General features: G+C 36.3%; 1 protein-coding gene across 1 annotated transcript in view; it reads right to left on the bottom strand.

Annotated features, from left to right (window-relative positions):
- Positions 1 to 1,307: 1,307 nt before the first annotated feature.
- LOC121412153 (telomerase protein component 1-like) overlaps positions 1,308 to 14,723 on the bottom strand; it is an 82,510-nt gene continuing 69,094 nt past the window's right edge. The window contains 2 exon segments of the mRNA XM_041605059.1: positions 1,308 to 1,379; positions 4,732 to 4,833. Of these exon segments, the coding sequence (XP_041460993.1) occupies positions 1,308 to 1,379; positions 4,732 to 4,833 (174 nt within the window).

Raw genomic sequence — 14,723 nt, 5'->3', positions numbered from 1 at the left:
AATCCCACTCCACACATTAATTTCATTCAGCAAGAAATTCATCCAAATTGTGCTACTCTCGACTCAGGAAAGGTAAATGGAGACTTGACAGACATTTATTTCTTGAATGCTATACTGTAAGTAGGTAACAGCTGTTCTGCTAAAGCCCAGGGTAATTAAGCTGCTTTATCATAAAGCAAAAAGAGACTTCTGATAAAGTAAGTTATGTAATGTAATGCAAGTCAGTATAACTATTTTTATTATCATCGCCATCATCATTTGTGTGTCCCAATGAGAATCAAAAACTAATGGATACGTTGTGAGCATTTAGGCAGCCCCGGAATATGAAAGTGAAAATAGATTCTTAAAGTGCTGTAAACATTTTATTCTTTCATTTACTGCTTATCATGGTTTTACTACTACAAGCTGACATGTTTGAAATAGGAATAACCACTCACCGTAGCAGAAGAAGACAAACACTAAGGACTCTTTTATGAGATGCTAACAAAGTCAGCAAAGCTAAACTTGCTTCAAAGCATTCTAATCATCAAAACAGAAACTTAGTAGTGACTATGAAATAAATAATCATTAGTTAATAATGGTATAATGAAAACATGACTCTATTGCAGCAGTCCATGATCTTCAGCAAGCATGAACGACAGTATCTAAATACGGAAAGTGGAAAACATCCGACTTTAATGGATCCTGAAGGGGGAACGGAAGATCTTTTCACTTGTCGGACAGGTCAAGCGCAGAGCAGGCAACCCGTCCTGAAGGTCAAGACACGATCTCCAGGAAGTGGGTGTCTCAATGGACGTCTGAGGATGGTACCTATTCCCAGGAAAAGGGAAATACTGCCACAAGGTCACCAAGAAGATAGATGGCATTTCTGCTCGGGATGAGCGGCCTGTCGACTTGTTAACCTAGAAAAGCAGTCACTGGATAACGCAATTTGATTATCATTAAGCATAAAATGTTTTATTTGCATATATATTTCTACCAGGACAATGACCAAAAATGTCTTTCCTCAAGCAGGCGATCTCCACTCTACATATATACAGAATCTAAACATGGAAAGCATCTGACTTTAATAGGTGAAGGAGAACATGTAGGAGGGTGTAAATGAGACCTTTTTTTCATTTTCAAGAGAATGTTGTCAAATCAGTAAATGAAAAGTAAAAAGGGAACATTATTTCTACTTCATTGTTACTTAATTATTCAAAGATGACAAAATGAAACCTCAAAGACTGAATTTTGACATCCTTGCCTGGTCCACAGACATGGGAGGCTATACTCTAAAGCCAAATTTCTGACCTTGAAATCCATCTTTAATCATTAGACATATGGCATCTACATCTGTATTGAGAGGAGTACTTCCGATATAAATATAAACCAATTCCCTGTTTGAAGTAGAAAGAAGGATGGGGAATACACAGGAACAACAAGAAGATGATTAACACATGGACCACAGACAAGGCTGTCAACAGAAAACTAGATTTTCTAAAGAAAATTGATAAAAAACATGAATTCAAGGTTAAAAATAACACCACTGTGTTGAATGCCAGTCAGAAATGTTACTTTGTCTCACATGTTTTATTGTGAATTAATACAAATTTTGACAAAATAATTTCTGGCAGGCAGTCAATTTTTTTCCAAATAGCCTGGTTAAAAAAAAAGCTAGACTGATCCTTACATTTGAGCAGGATAATTGGAGTTAAAAAAAATGTACAGACAATAAAAGAATATAATTGCAGAAAATAGAAAGTTCCGGGTACATGAGCGGTAGTCTACAACATAATAATCCATTCAATAATGCCCAAATCCTTATGTCAAAGCAACAACCTTCTAGCTCTTAACCATGGAGGAATTAAAAGAGTAAATTAAAAATGGCAATGTACAAAACAAAGAACATTCAAGAAAGGAATCTGTAAAAGGTGGTCTCTATAGACAGGAGGTCTTAATTTAAATTTTCCTTAAAATGCCTGTGAGAAACCTTAAAACAGAGAGAAAAGAAATCACTTCATTGATTAGGTCACATTCCTTTCTCAACAAATAAGCATCTGTACTGACCGCACAGAAACGTTGTTAGCGCTAACAATGTGCTAACAGAGGCCCTGTTACAACCGGTAATGTGGCAGCGATGCCTAAAGTTGCAACAATGCATTGAAATAAATGTTTTGACTGAACGATCCGAAAGATGTGACTGGGATGACTGTTAGGCTAACAACATATTTGTGTGGCCGGCACTGATCTATATGGAGGAAGTGTTTAGAGATCTGTAAGGAAATAAAATCGAAGAGGTTTGGTTTCACTTTGGGAAGTCTGGTGGGCTGGAAGATGAAACACTCATGGATGCCTGCATGCCTTTCAATCAAGTCTCAGGAAGGGCAATCTTTATTTTCGCACATCCCCTACGGACAAATCATGGGAAAGTTTCATGAGGCATCCTGTTAGTGATTTTCAATGACTAAGTAGATCTGAGCCAATCAGATGCAAGGATTTCAGTAGCTTATAACAGTAGTTAATGCATATTACTGACTACTTTGTTTCATGAAACACACCCCCTGTGCATGAGCGCCCATCAAGGAACTAGCTCCTATCCTTAGCTCCTATCCAGCCTAATCTAAACCCGAGCTTTCGTGCCAAGAGAAAAACACATCTTAACTGTCAGATACAACCATTCTAACAAAGACAAGATGTCAGATCGTGTAGAGATAACATAGCTCAATAAGAAGGAACAGATACCTCCGAGGTCTACAATAACACTTTAAGAATACTTTTCTGCAAATTTCAGACTAGTTTCATTAAAAAAGAATGTAAGAGAAATAGACTATATAATAAAAATATAACATTTTTTTTTATTCTAAAAAAGTTTGTGTAACTAGTTCATGTACCCATACTTCTCAAGCGAGGGTCCATTTACATGTACTTCTAAAATATCTTTCATTTCAATCTTTTTTAGAGCTTATATCTGATTGTTACTTTTTATTCATTCATCCGCAGACGGATTGAAGGGTCTTACAGGTGTGGGGGTGTGGTAGTTGGCAGTCCTGGGCCAGTATTCAATTATTGATTTTTTAGTATTTCACTTAGAATTTTACTTTGTTAAGGGCCTTTATAGGAGAGGGGGAGGTGTAGTCCTGGAGAAGAGTCTTGTTATGTGTAACTTCTATCATACCCCAAGGATCGAAGGGCCTTATCCTCTCAGACACTGATGAGAGAGAGGACATGGGTCCTTGTTTTCTTCTAATATTCCCCAAAGGTCAAGCAATATAGATTTTACACTCTGAAGAGTTAGTGGTTAGTCCTGGGGTTGATGACTTGGCTTGGCAAGCATCCCAAGATTACACCCCTCTTCCCTCCCTTCTACTCAATCCTTCACTCCATCTGTCTTATCTTCATCTAACTATTGGCTGATACTCCAGTCTCCTTCCCATTCTACAGCATTTCTGCTCCAATTTACAATTTAATCTTTAGTTGCATTATATTATTGTCTGTTTTCATCAGTTTCTCCGTATCTTTAGATTTTCATTTTTTATCATAGTCAGGATCTAAAGAGTTTCTTGCTGTGGCCCATACCGTAATATTAATTATCTCTAAAAATTATTTCTTTCTTTACACATTTTCTTTGTGTTGGTCTGTCTACCTCCCTCTCTATCTATTTCATGAATTTTCTCATTTCCACAATTTCTTTCCTTCTTTCCCCCTTTAAGGTCTATATATTTGCCTTCTGATGAGAATTAGTCACAAACTTGTTTATTTTATTTCAAAGATTTTACTAAATATTAAAAAGAAAAAGATAAAAGCTAAAGAAATGACTAACTGTATCAAGAAGCTAATATGATCCAGCTTATGAGCAAAGATTGATATATTGCTTCTTAAGTTGGACAACATTTTAAGAAAGTTCACTCAGAATAGGCCTAAAGAACAAAGCTCCAATGTGAGAACAAATGACTAATTCAACCCACTGAGTTTTATACATTTCTTTCTGATATTAATAAGAAGTAAAGTTCAGTGGGAGGTATCAGTCATACATCGACAAGGTTGAATCAGATCACCAAATTCTTTAAGACCATAGCCGAGATTAGGGATCAGAACTGTAGGCCTACTTGGAGGCTTAACCTAAAAGGTAAAATGGCTGATGTATACTTTAGGGTCACGGATATGAAGTACGAAACGATTTGTAGTAAAGATGTGGAATATAGTAAGCAGATACTCCTTGTCGTAATCTAATCACAAGTTATCTTTTATTCCTTGACACTGCAACACTCACCTCCAGTTATGACAAAGATCAAGCAAAATCAGCAACTCCTCAGTAAATACAACTTTTTTTACACCACAAGCAGAAAAATCTCACAAGTTTCTATTTCACACATAAATGTACTAAAAAAAAATAAAAGAGATATGAAACTAACTTTTCCCTGCTGTAATAACTCTGTTCTTCACTTGGAAATTTTAAGAAAAAAAATTTGATGGAAAATTCCTAGTTGCAGTATTTAGTCTGAAGGCCCAGATTTTTTTGGTTTTTGCATCACACATTATGCAAAGTCTGTAATTGGGAGACTAGATTTGCTCTTGTACTGTGACTGCTTGTACCACTGGAGGTCTAGTCTCTACCCTAGACATGATATCATTTGTTAAAAGTGTCAAATATGAGTCTGAGATTGCAGACTAGAGAGTATTCCCTTGATTAGATCACCAATTTGTTCAGATGAGATGGTTTTGAATTACTCTGTTACTTCACATATTTACCTGTTTGGAAAAGTCTTTGTTCCAGAACTTCACTGTGCCGTCACTGGAGGCTGAAACGATGTGATCCTGGCTGAGAGCTAGACTAGTCACTGCTCCCTTCAGCTGTAAGGAAAGTTAAAAGACAGAGAAAGAAAAAAAAGAGATGAATAATCAGTTATGATTGAGATATTTTACATCAGCATGTCAATTCATCATAAAAAAATTAATTTCATTCATTTTTCCACAAATCAATTGAATACAAAGCATACATGTATAACTCATTCTGAAATAGTTAATAAATAAATCCATATTTTTATTGTTCAACATAAACATGAAATGAAATACTCCGAAAAATTGCTTTGCCCAATTGATTGTGGGCCCAGCAGTTGCTGTGCAGCGCCAGATCGACGAGTCTCTATTCCTTTGATAGTTGAACGTCAAATAGGGTAGCAGCAGCTCCCATCTTTTAACTTCTTTTGGTCTGACGCAGCCAGGGTTCGAACCCCCAACCTCCCGTTTGTGAGACAGATGCTCTTACCAACTGAGCCAATACACTGGTCAAATACATGTAATTATGATTAACGGTAATGCAGATAAAAGAAAAAATCTGAAGCCCTCCTCAAAGTGGAGGGACCTCGAGAAACACATAAACTGTATATCGGTAATAAGAAATCATCTCTGAAAAAGAATGTTTAGGACATAAAGAGAAAGAGAGACTATGACTGAAGACACCATTGTACAAATATTAAACTATTATTGTGATTTTTATTTTATTCCATTTTCAAAACAAATATTGTCAACAATGAACAGCCATATATAGGTCAATAATACAGAAAAGGAGGTGATATAACAGAGAAAATGAAAATATGGTTAAGAATATTAGATTCCTTCATGTGCCTATTTTCTTAGTCTTAAATTTGTTCTTTCTATACTTTCAGAATGCTTGGTCATTGGACTTAAATATATATGTATATACCCCAGACAACCCACAAAATACCAACACAATATATACATACAGAAAATGTCAGCGTTTACCTGGAATATCTTAGGAAATTAACAAGAGTAAATTACATGGGACATTATCATTGAATTCCCTGAAGTTATTTTCTCCCTTGATACTGCATGCATAACGAGAATAACCCTGACATTCAGTGCTGATGCCATGTAGTTTTTAAAACCTAAATATACACCAGCGGTCTATAAAATGATATCACCTAGGCTGTGTTCTATCGGTATGTTTTTACCCTAGAAACAAGGTTTGCAAGAAGCTTTATAGGACTTCCAAGGCAGTTGTGTTCAATAGATTTCTAGTCAGTCATAAATGAAGTTTTCAAACGTGAATATCAAACATTAAGAAAAAATGTGTCTTTAAAGAATATTCTGCGGAACCATGGATGTGTCAGATTTTTGACGTTATTTTAGATTTGTATTCTTTATGATGAAATATCACTGAAATTTCTCCCCGATTTCACTTTCGTCATCAAGGCTTCTCGCCTGAAGTTGCAGTGATCAGTAGCGCAGCAGAGAACTGAGACCGGGCAGAAAATAAATACAGGTATTTTATCTTCGAGGGCTGGTTTTCACAACCTTCTGCCCAAACCTGCAACATTGCAGTGAGTAGGGAATTTTTAAGGCTGTTTCTTTTTATAAATTCAGGTTTTTTGAAAACATTTTGAGGGCCAAATCGACCCAAGCGCCTGTGATTTTTTTCCCTGAGTGAGAAGTCAAACGGTAATAATAACGTGATTGGTATCATACTTATAAATGAACCCAGCTCAGTGTTGGAGCTTGGTTCAAGAGATTTTTCAAGCTCTCAACACCAATACCATCACTTAACATTGTACTTGAAATCATGCTCTTCTCAAGTAATCATGTTTCGTGTTTGCATTTGATTTGCGACTTGCTTTACTGATCCTTTCTTGAGAAATGTTATTGAACACAACCCTAGGTTACTATTACCCCAGACTCCGGGACACTTTTACAAAGTACCTTGTCAGTGATTTGCAACAACAAACTTGTTCAGAGCCAATCAGATGCAAGGATTTTGGTAGCTTATAACAATAGTCAGTGAAAATCACTAGCTATTTGATTCATGAGAATAATCCCCAGGATGCATGTAGTCTGCAGACACAAACCCTGATTGAAACTTTGATCAACAAGTGTGTCTCCACGCAAAAAAAGACTAGCACTCAGAGGGCCTTCAGTACACAAGGCATGAGTAGGCTGCACATTCAGACCCTGAACTCGAGTGAAGGGTTTGCACAGCAGACTAGGATCCATGCTATGTTGATGAATGAGAAAGGGAAAAGGCGTTCTGTAATCTTCTAATTCAGGGGTGAAGATCATAAAAGGAAACCCATGACTTGGAAAATACCACACCGAGGCTAAAAATACACCCCATGTTTGCCGAGTTCATTCCCTCTTAATTAGTAGACAGCGCTGAAGAATAGCCCACGTACATGCCAAACAACCACTCAACAGGTGAAGTTTATAATTGGTGAGGGCTTCCCTTCCTCGTTGGAAGTAGAGGGTTCATGGGGGAGGATGTTTTAAAGGTTGAGGGAATATTTATGATAAAACGATTGAAAAATACAAAGAGAGTCTCTTTATTCCATGATCTTTAACAAAATAATTCATTCTCGATCCTGAAAAAATGGGAAAATTCATGATTACCAAATATTAGAAGAAAGTCTCTTCCTTGAGAGCTTACTTCTAGCATTCCCTATGTAAGGACCAAGTTTTCATTTTGACCAAGAGCAAAATTTAAAAAAAAGTTGACAAAGGGGATATTAGATCTAGGCACTAGACTAAATGGCAGTAGACCAAGTGAGTTTTAGACCAAAAGATGTTCAAACCAATTGGTAATTGTACAAAACTGATAGCAGTCCAAATGAGTTTATTCCATGTGGTGTTAGACTATTAAATTAGACCAAATGTGTGAAGACCAAGTGGATGATACATCCCCTCAATCTACTCCTGAAGAGCACCAACTCATTAATCTTTCCAATCAAAACTCAGTTAACACAATGCTTAATCACTTCGCAAACTTGTTTACAAATTCTTGATTTCTTGAAAAGACATTGACAAATGTCATAAGACATATGTAAGAATTGTTTTTCTACTCTAAACTGTTTCAGGGAGGAGTGTCCCATGCATATCAAGAGTCTGATTACTCAGCAAACTATCTAATACTTTAAAGTATTTTGTTAGTAGATTTGCTAACATATCTATCAAGGTTAGTTTGTTTGATTTATTACAAAGCAGTGATTAAAAAAAATCTGCTTCCTGCTGCAAAGCTATTTGTCACTTTGTTGGTTTGCCTAATGTAGGCCTAACCCCCTAAACTAGTAACAATTATTAATTACACAATATGAATGGGATGAATTCTGAATAGTCATGATTATGATGCATTAATATACCTTATCAGTTATTTATTGATTTATCTTATTTAATTACAAATGAATTTTATTCATTAATTCATAATATTATACTTCACTTTTTTTTTTTTTGGGGGGGTACTATCTTTCTTTATACAACATATTTTAATACATGTAAACATAAAAGTAATTATTGCAATGGTTTTAAAGATAATACATTAAGTATTATCATAGTGTTGCTGCATCTGACTCACCAATTGGGCAAGGCGTAAAAAAGGAAATCATAGATCAAAAGAATAAGCACAGTATTCCAGCCTAGGACAAGGTTGACCAATTGATATCATTAACAGTATATACATATATATCTGACCTAGGCCTATATTTTTATCTATTCTCTATTCTTCATAGAATGCCATGGTCAAACTAAAACATCATGTCAATGTTGCAAGGAATCATCAAAAACACCTGATAGAATGGCCTCATGTGGTCACCTTGACCATCACGCCACAAACAGAAATCAAATCAATATACAGATAGAGTTATACCCTTTTCATAAACCTATCCTCCAATTAGCCGCCTAAGAGTAATGCGGATAATTCAATAAAAATTGCATTCATAAACTCCGAAAATAAGCCGCATTATTTTTACGAGCGCCCGTCCTGAAAAAGGCGGATAATCGCCATGACAACTGGACACGCCCCCTCCGATGCGGTTGTGTTGGAAAAGGGTGACCTTGTGACCGCACCATGGCAATTATCCGCATTATTTGGAAATGCGTTCATAAACTCAAAATCTTATCCCGATGCCGCTATTATGCGGATAATAGCAGCATCAGAGTAATGCGGATAACTCTTGTCCTCCTCCAATTTTACGACCAAATTATGCTGCTATTAGCCGCCTAATTCATTTTAATTGGGTTTATGAAAGGGGTATAAGATGTTCAATTTGTTCCATCCATACCTATCCCAAAGCGAAATATAGAGGGAGACTTTTGAAAGTCACAATATTCCACCCCACATCAATATCGGCTGAATGGGCACTGATGAAGGGGGGGGGGGAGGGTAGAATCTGATTATTTTTGTGAAAAGGTGACCTCAAATACTTTCACATTTCACAATGGAAGCTAATACCCTTTCTTTCCCAAACAAGAGCAAATTAGAAATCCATTGTGTGATTATAAATAGGGCCTACTTTGTGTAGAAGTGTGGGCCATTGATATAAAGAAAACTTGATAAATCCTGCCAAGGAAAGAACTTTAAATTTCTTTTCCAATACACATCATAAATGCCACAAATAGTGATCTTGAATTGTTATTGCCTCAAGTGGCCTCACGCGGTCAGTTTGACCCTCAATCTGTATAACAAAAATAAAATCTTTAAGTTTATTTTTAATACTAGCATTGATCTTTATGGATTATCCAGATGGATTGAAAACTTCCTCTGCATTATCCCTTGACCATTGAAGGTGGGGGGGGGGCATAAAAAGAGAAAGTTATCAGGCACCTGGTCAGAGCCACGCCTTTCTCAACGGAAATGAACAAGCGGGCTTTCATTAGCAATCCTTTTATTTTCATAATGGACAAAATCATGCAAGAGAGGCGCAATGAAAAGACATAAACATCATTTCATTATACTTCCTAAAAGCCACCGTTCTCTTCCTGACTAGTTTACTCAAAAGCGTTTCAGGAAACCAGTTTGGAAGATCGCTCTGCTCACGTTCCCTCTTGAGCACACTAAAGTGTTTTCAAAATCAATTTACACAAAGTGGCCTTGTTGCTCTGGGAACGCTCTCAGTGAGGGTTACATGTTTTGCGCGAAATTCGAAACCGCAGCATAGACATTCTAGACACTCCCACACAGTGTGTGGAGCAGTGTGCTCAATATGTGCGAAAATCGCTTCCCGAAGAACAGTCGTGTCCTCAACTTATGCTAAAACCAGTTTAACGAGGCAAATCAATCTCGAAAACTACATCGCGAGGTGGTTTCCTGAACTGGTTTGGAAGATCGCTTCCAAGACCGCTTCGACCGTTCTCATCACACGTTAAGCTAGTTTTTAGTAAACTAGTTTTAGGGCGGTAATGAGAACGTAGTCATATAGTGCCTTCATTGCAGTATTCCTGATAAAGGAAGCAGCACAGTCCAGCACACTTTCATGAAAACTTTTGTGAAAGAGCGAAAGAAAAACAAAAGAATAAAAAAAAATCATTATGCTGATATTATCAAGATCTCTTGGAGGAATTTTATTTCACTTTATAAAAAAAAACCCAGCAAATTTACAGTTTTTAATACAAAAGCACTGCATTATGATTACATTATCTTTAGCACAGCTTCAGGTATTTTAGCAAGGAATTATCTACACATGGGTGGAGAGTGACAAAGGTAGATAAATGCCTTGCCAATGGACATGATTGCTGCAATGGGGTTTGAACACTGGACCCAAAATGTCGAATAGCCCGGACACTTGACCACTGATCCAAAATACATGTACCTCTACTGCACATTCATAAACATTTGTATTGGATGCTACATAAACATAACTGTATTTCTTTTCTTTTTGCCTTTGAAACTACATTTATGAAGAAAATATCAAAACTCTTAAGACCCGAAGCCTTTAATGAAGAATTGTGGTAACGATCTAAAAATGCATTTGAAAAGAATCCAATGAAATTAACACCAAAGAATTTGTATAATAGAAAATATTTGCCAAATACATGTAGCTCTGGAAGAAAATGCATAAATGGTGAGAAATGAGCAAAGTAAGTATGGGATTCCGTCAAATGTCGGGTATTTTCAAAGCAATATCAAAGCGCTGCCCAACATGTGCTTTTCTGTGTAAGTGATCATCAGAAATATCAATTTTGAGCTAAGATTTCATGATTTTACAAAGATAAGTTTTACATTTATGTACCAGATCTAGATGTCTGAAATTATTTTGACAATTAACCTTTATCTAAATGACTTTCTCATGAAATAAATATTTGCTGCAATTACTGTCTTTTACCTTTAAAGAGTAAGCGACTATGATTCATAACATCATTGTTCTTTTGCCATATTTTGGACAGCATATGGCACCCAAGCTATCAATATTAATAGGTAATAAAACACTAGATGATTCCCTGTCGATGAACAGTGGTCGCCAAATGACAGCCACCTATAATTAAATTCTTGGCATTTATGAGTGTATACTCCTCACCAGCAAGCGCAGAGCACGCTCAAAGGAAGTAGCCCTGCGCAGTCCTTCCAAAATACCTGGGCTGGATTTCAGTTTTCAGGGAGTATTTTATTCAGTATTCTGCTTACGTAATCATCTTCACTGTTTAGTTGTCTATTTTTTCTAATCATCAGGGTTCCCAGTTTTTCAAGAAAATAAAATTCCCTGATTTTCCCCTGATGAAGTTTGAAAAATTCCCTGATAATTTTTTAAATCCATTCCCAGTTTCGCATTTTTCTAAGTTGTTGCAGTGAATTACATGTGTTTTCAGTATAAAAACAATAATACAAAACTCACTAATACCACCATAACCAGTCATTCAATGGATGTATTTTGATATGGATCACAATATAACAGAAACAGAGTCTGACTGACTACCGTGTTTTCGACTTTAGGGCCTATTAAAATTCCCTCATTTGAGGCATTTTCCATGATTTGAGGTATATAATGGTTATTAGGATGTATTTGGCTTGAAAGCAAAATACTTTAAAAAGTGATCTGAATGAGTATAATAAATTTCCGTACTTAGTCGATCAGTGGTCAGAATTAAATACTGGCCCTGGGCTTCTAACTTGTATTGCCTGTAATGCATGTAATTGGAGCGACAATTGTGAAATTTGTTGTTGTAATAGCTGATGGGGTATAACGAGAGCACCTGTGGCAAGTCTGACGGGGAGGAGGAGAAGATATTAAGTTAACATTATCCAATCGGATGCACATTCATTACCAATCACAATAACATCATCTCCCTTTCCTCCTCGTTATTAAAGTAATTCAATTCATGCTAATCGGATGTTCGTTCAGTGAGCGGAAAGTACATGTAGGAGTTGAGAAAGGCAACTGAAGAAAATGTCTCTTTTGCCGAATGATTTATATTTTTGGGATAGAAAAATTGAAAACCAATATTGACTTCATTTATGATTGAGATTGGTGAATAATCTTTTTTTACAGGAAGTGTGGACAAGTGATTCACAGAAATAACTAATTTATATCTGAAGAGTTTGGTTGCAAAAGGGGTTAGGTCCACTTTTGACCATTCCAAGAAAAATCATGTTTTTATTCTCACTTATTGCAATATTCTTAAGAGAAACTAAATTGTCATGATGTACTATATTGTGTATAAAAGAAATGTACCAGTCTTCATATTGTTAAAAATATTCTTTACCAAAAAAACTATTTGCGGACCTAACCCCTTTTGCAACCTAACATAAATGGACCTAACCCCTTAAAAAAAGAGTGATTTTTGTTTACTTTTTAATGGGAATTTCAACTTTTCTTTGGTATCATCTTATAGAGCTACTAAGAATCTATGCATTAATACATAAAAAAAAAATCAAATTTGATGAAAATGGACCTAACCCCTTTTGCAAGTGAGCAGGATCAAACCTTACATCTTGGAGGCTTCTCCAAACTGAAAAGACTTTCGACACTAATACCTTGGTCACATTTGTTCTACGGCGGCCGTACGGCTAGTCGAAAACAGCCGTTTTAACATTTTTGTCCAACCATATATAGGTGGTTTGACATGAAATTAATAAAATGGCTGTTTTCGACTAGCCGTACGGCCGCCGTAGAACAAATGTGACCAAGGTATTAGTGAATTCACTGAAAAGCCCCGACTTTTTTCTATGCTTTTTTTTAATTTCCCCAAATACTTATGACCTCTAATGTTGCAAGATTTCTTCAGAAATACTCAAATTCTGAAAGGAATGTCAATGATATGGAAATGTGTATTCTTTCTATAAACTGATGTCATCTTATAAAAAACACAACACAAAACACATCCTTTTGCCAAACTAACCCTAATCATCTGCAAATATTTTAATACCGGTAGATATGATCCAATCAGAAGATTTGAGATTTTTTTTTTTGGGGGGGCGGTGAGGGGGGATTGTGACCCAATTTCAAAATTTGAGATATCAACAGAAAATTTGAGGATAAAATGTATTTTTTAAGAGAGTGATACACAGAACAAGTTAACTAGAGCAAATTGTTTGTAATAAATGCTTTATGGCCTATATCTACAGTTGTTGAAAACTCTGAAGATAAGAATGAGGAATTTATCACGCATCTGTCTTCACTTGGCGGTGCACGCAGCTGGAGGGATATGTTCAAAGAAAGTAGAAATAGAGTTAAAAGGAGTATTAGTCCATCGTAAACGAGAATCACTGATAATCAAAATCTCGACCTGCAAGCTTATGAGAGCTCTAAGCAAGATGCTAATTAAGATCTTGGCAGTTCAATTACTGATTTGCTCCGCATCGTGTCCTCCGATCATATTTCACAACTTTTGATGTTTCAACATCAAGTGCGACATCCGACCTACTTCAACCGACGCCAGGAAGAGGAAAGCCAAGCAAAGAAAACAAACTGACATGAAATATTGAGGAAGTACCCAAGCAACAAAATGTGACAAAAAATGAAACTCTGGAGAATAGCAGAAGCCTGGATGATGGGTTTTACATATAGTTTTGAGGAACAAGCCAAGAATTAGAATCATGTACAAAAAGACATATTTCGTCCAACAAAATGTGCTTTATAATATATACTACATGTATGAGAGCAATTTGATGCACCTTCATAGAAACTTGCAATATTGAAAACAATCTTTTCCAATTGCCTTCGGTGTTCATACCGAATTAATTATCATCAACAAGATTTTTGTTGAAAAGTTTTATTTTTATGTACACTGTACTTCTCAAGTTCAAAAGATTTTACACAAGATACAAAAGAAATTTAAAAGCAAGAACTAAGGTTTAATGTCCCTGTAAGAAAGACTGAGAAGATAAAGATGACAGAGCGGTGGACAGAATTACTTGGAAAAGAAGACAGACAGAAATAGACAGTGAGAGAGGGGGGGGGGGGAGGAGAGGAAGATGTAGACATACAGACAGACGGATTGAAAGGGAAACGATGGAAGGAAATTTATAATACATGTGGTATTGTGAGAGTACCTGGAATGATGAAAGGACGAGGACAAGCACTGTACTTGAATTCCACTTGTTTATAGTAATGAAGGTCAATGGTAATTCTTAACTTTTCAAAGGCAATTCTGTGCACCCCCGAGAAATGTATGTTATCGAAGAAAACAGAGAAATGGGTAAGAGTAAATGGAGATTCCCTATAGCATTTTCAAAATATATTCAGATGTAAAAAAAGAAAATAAGAGCAGCTGAGGAGACTCGGGAGAGAGGAAATGGCAGTGGTAAAAATCCTAAGCAATAATGGATGCTGAAAGCATTACTGTAGATTTTTCCTTAGAGAATAGGATGTGTTACTTCTGTGAACATAGGATATCTTTCTACTCTAGGACAACCATTCTTGATGTGGTTGCTTGACTGCATCACTGGCTGTGACAGTAGCCAGCAACTGTTTGGGGGCAGGTAACGAGGGCTTGGGATCAAACACGTGATCTCATATCCTCCC

The sequence above is a fragment of the Lytechinus variegatus genome, chromosome 3 (genome assembly GCF_018143015.1).
Source record: "Lytechinus variegatus isolate NC3 chromosome 3, Lvar_3.0, whole genome shotgun sequence".
Classification (NCBI taxonomy): domain Eukaryota; kingdom Metazoa; phylum Echinodermata; class Echinoidea; order Temnopleuroida; family Toxopneustidae; genus Lytechinus; species Lytechinus variegatus.
Note: the sequence above shows the minus strand (reverse complement) of the source record. Positions and strands in the feature narration are given on the sequence as shown.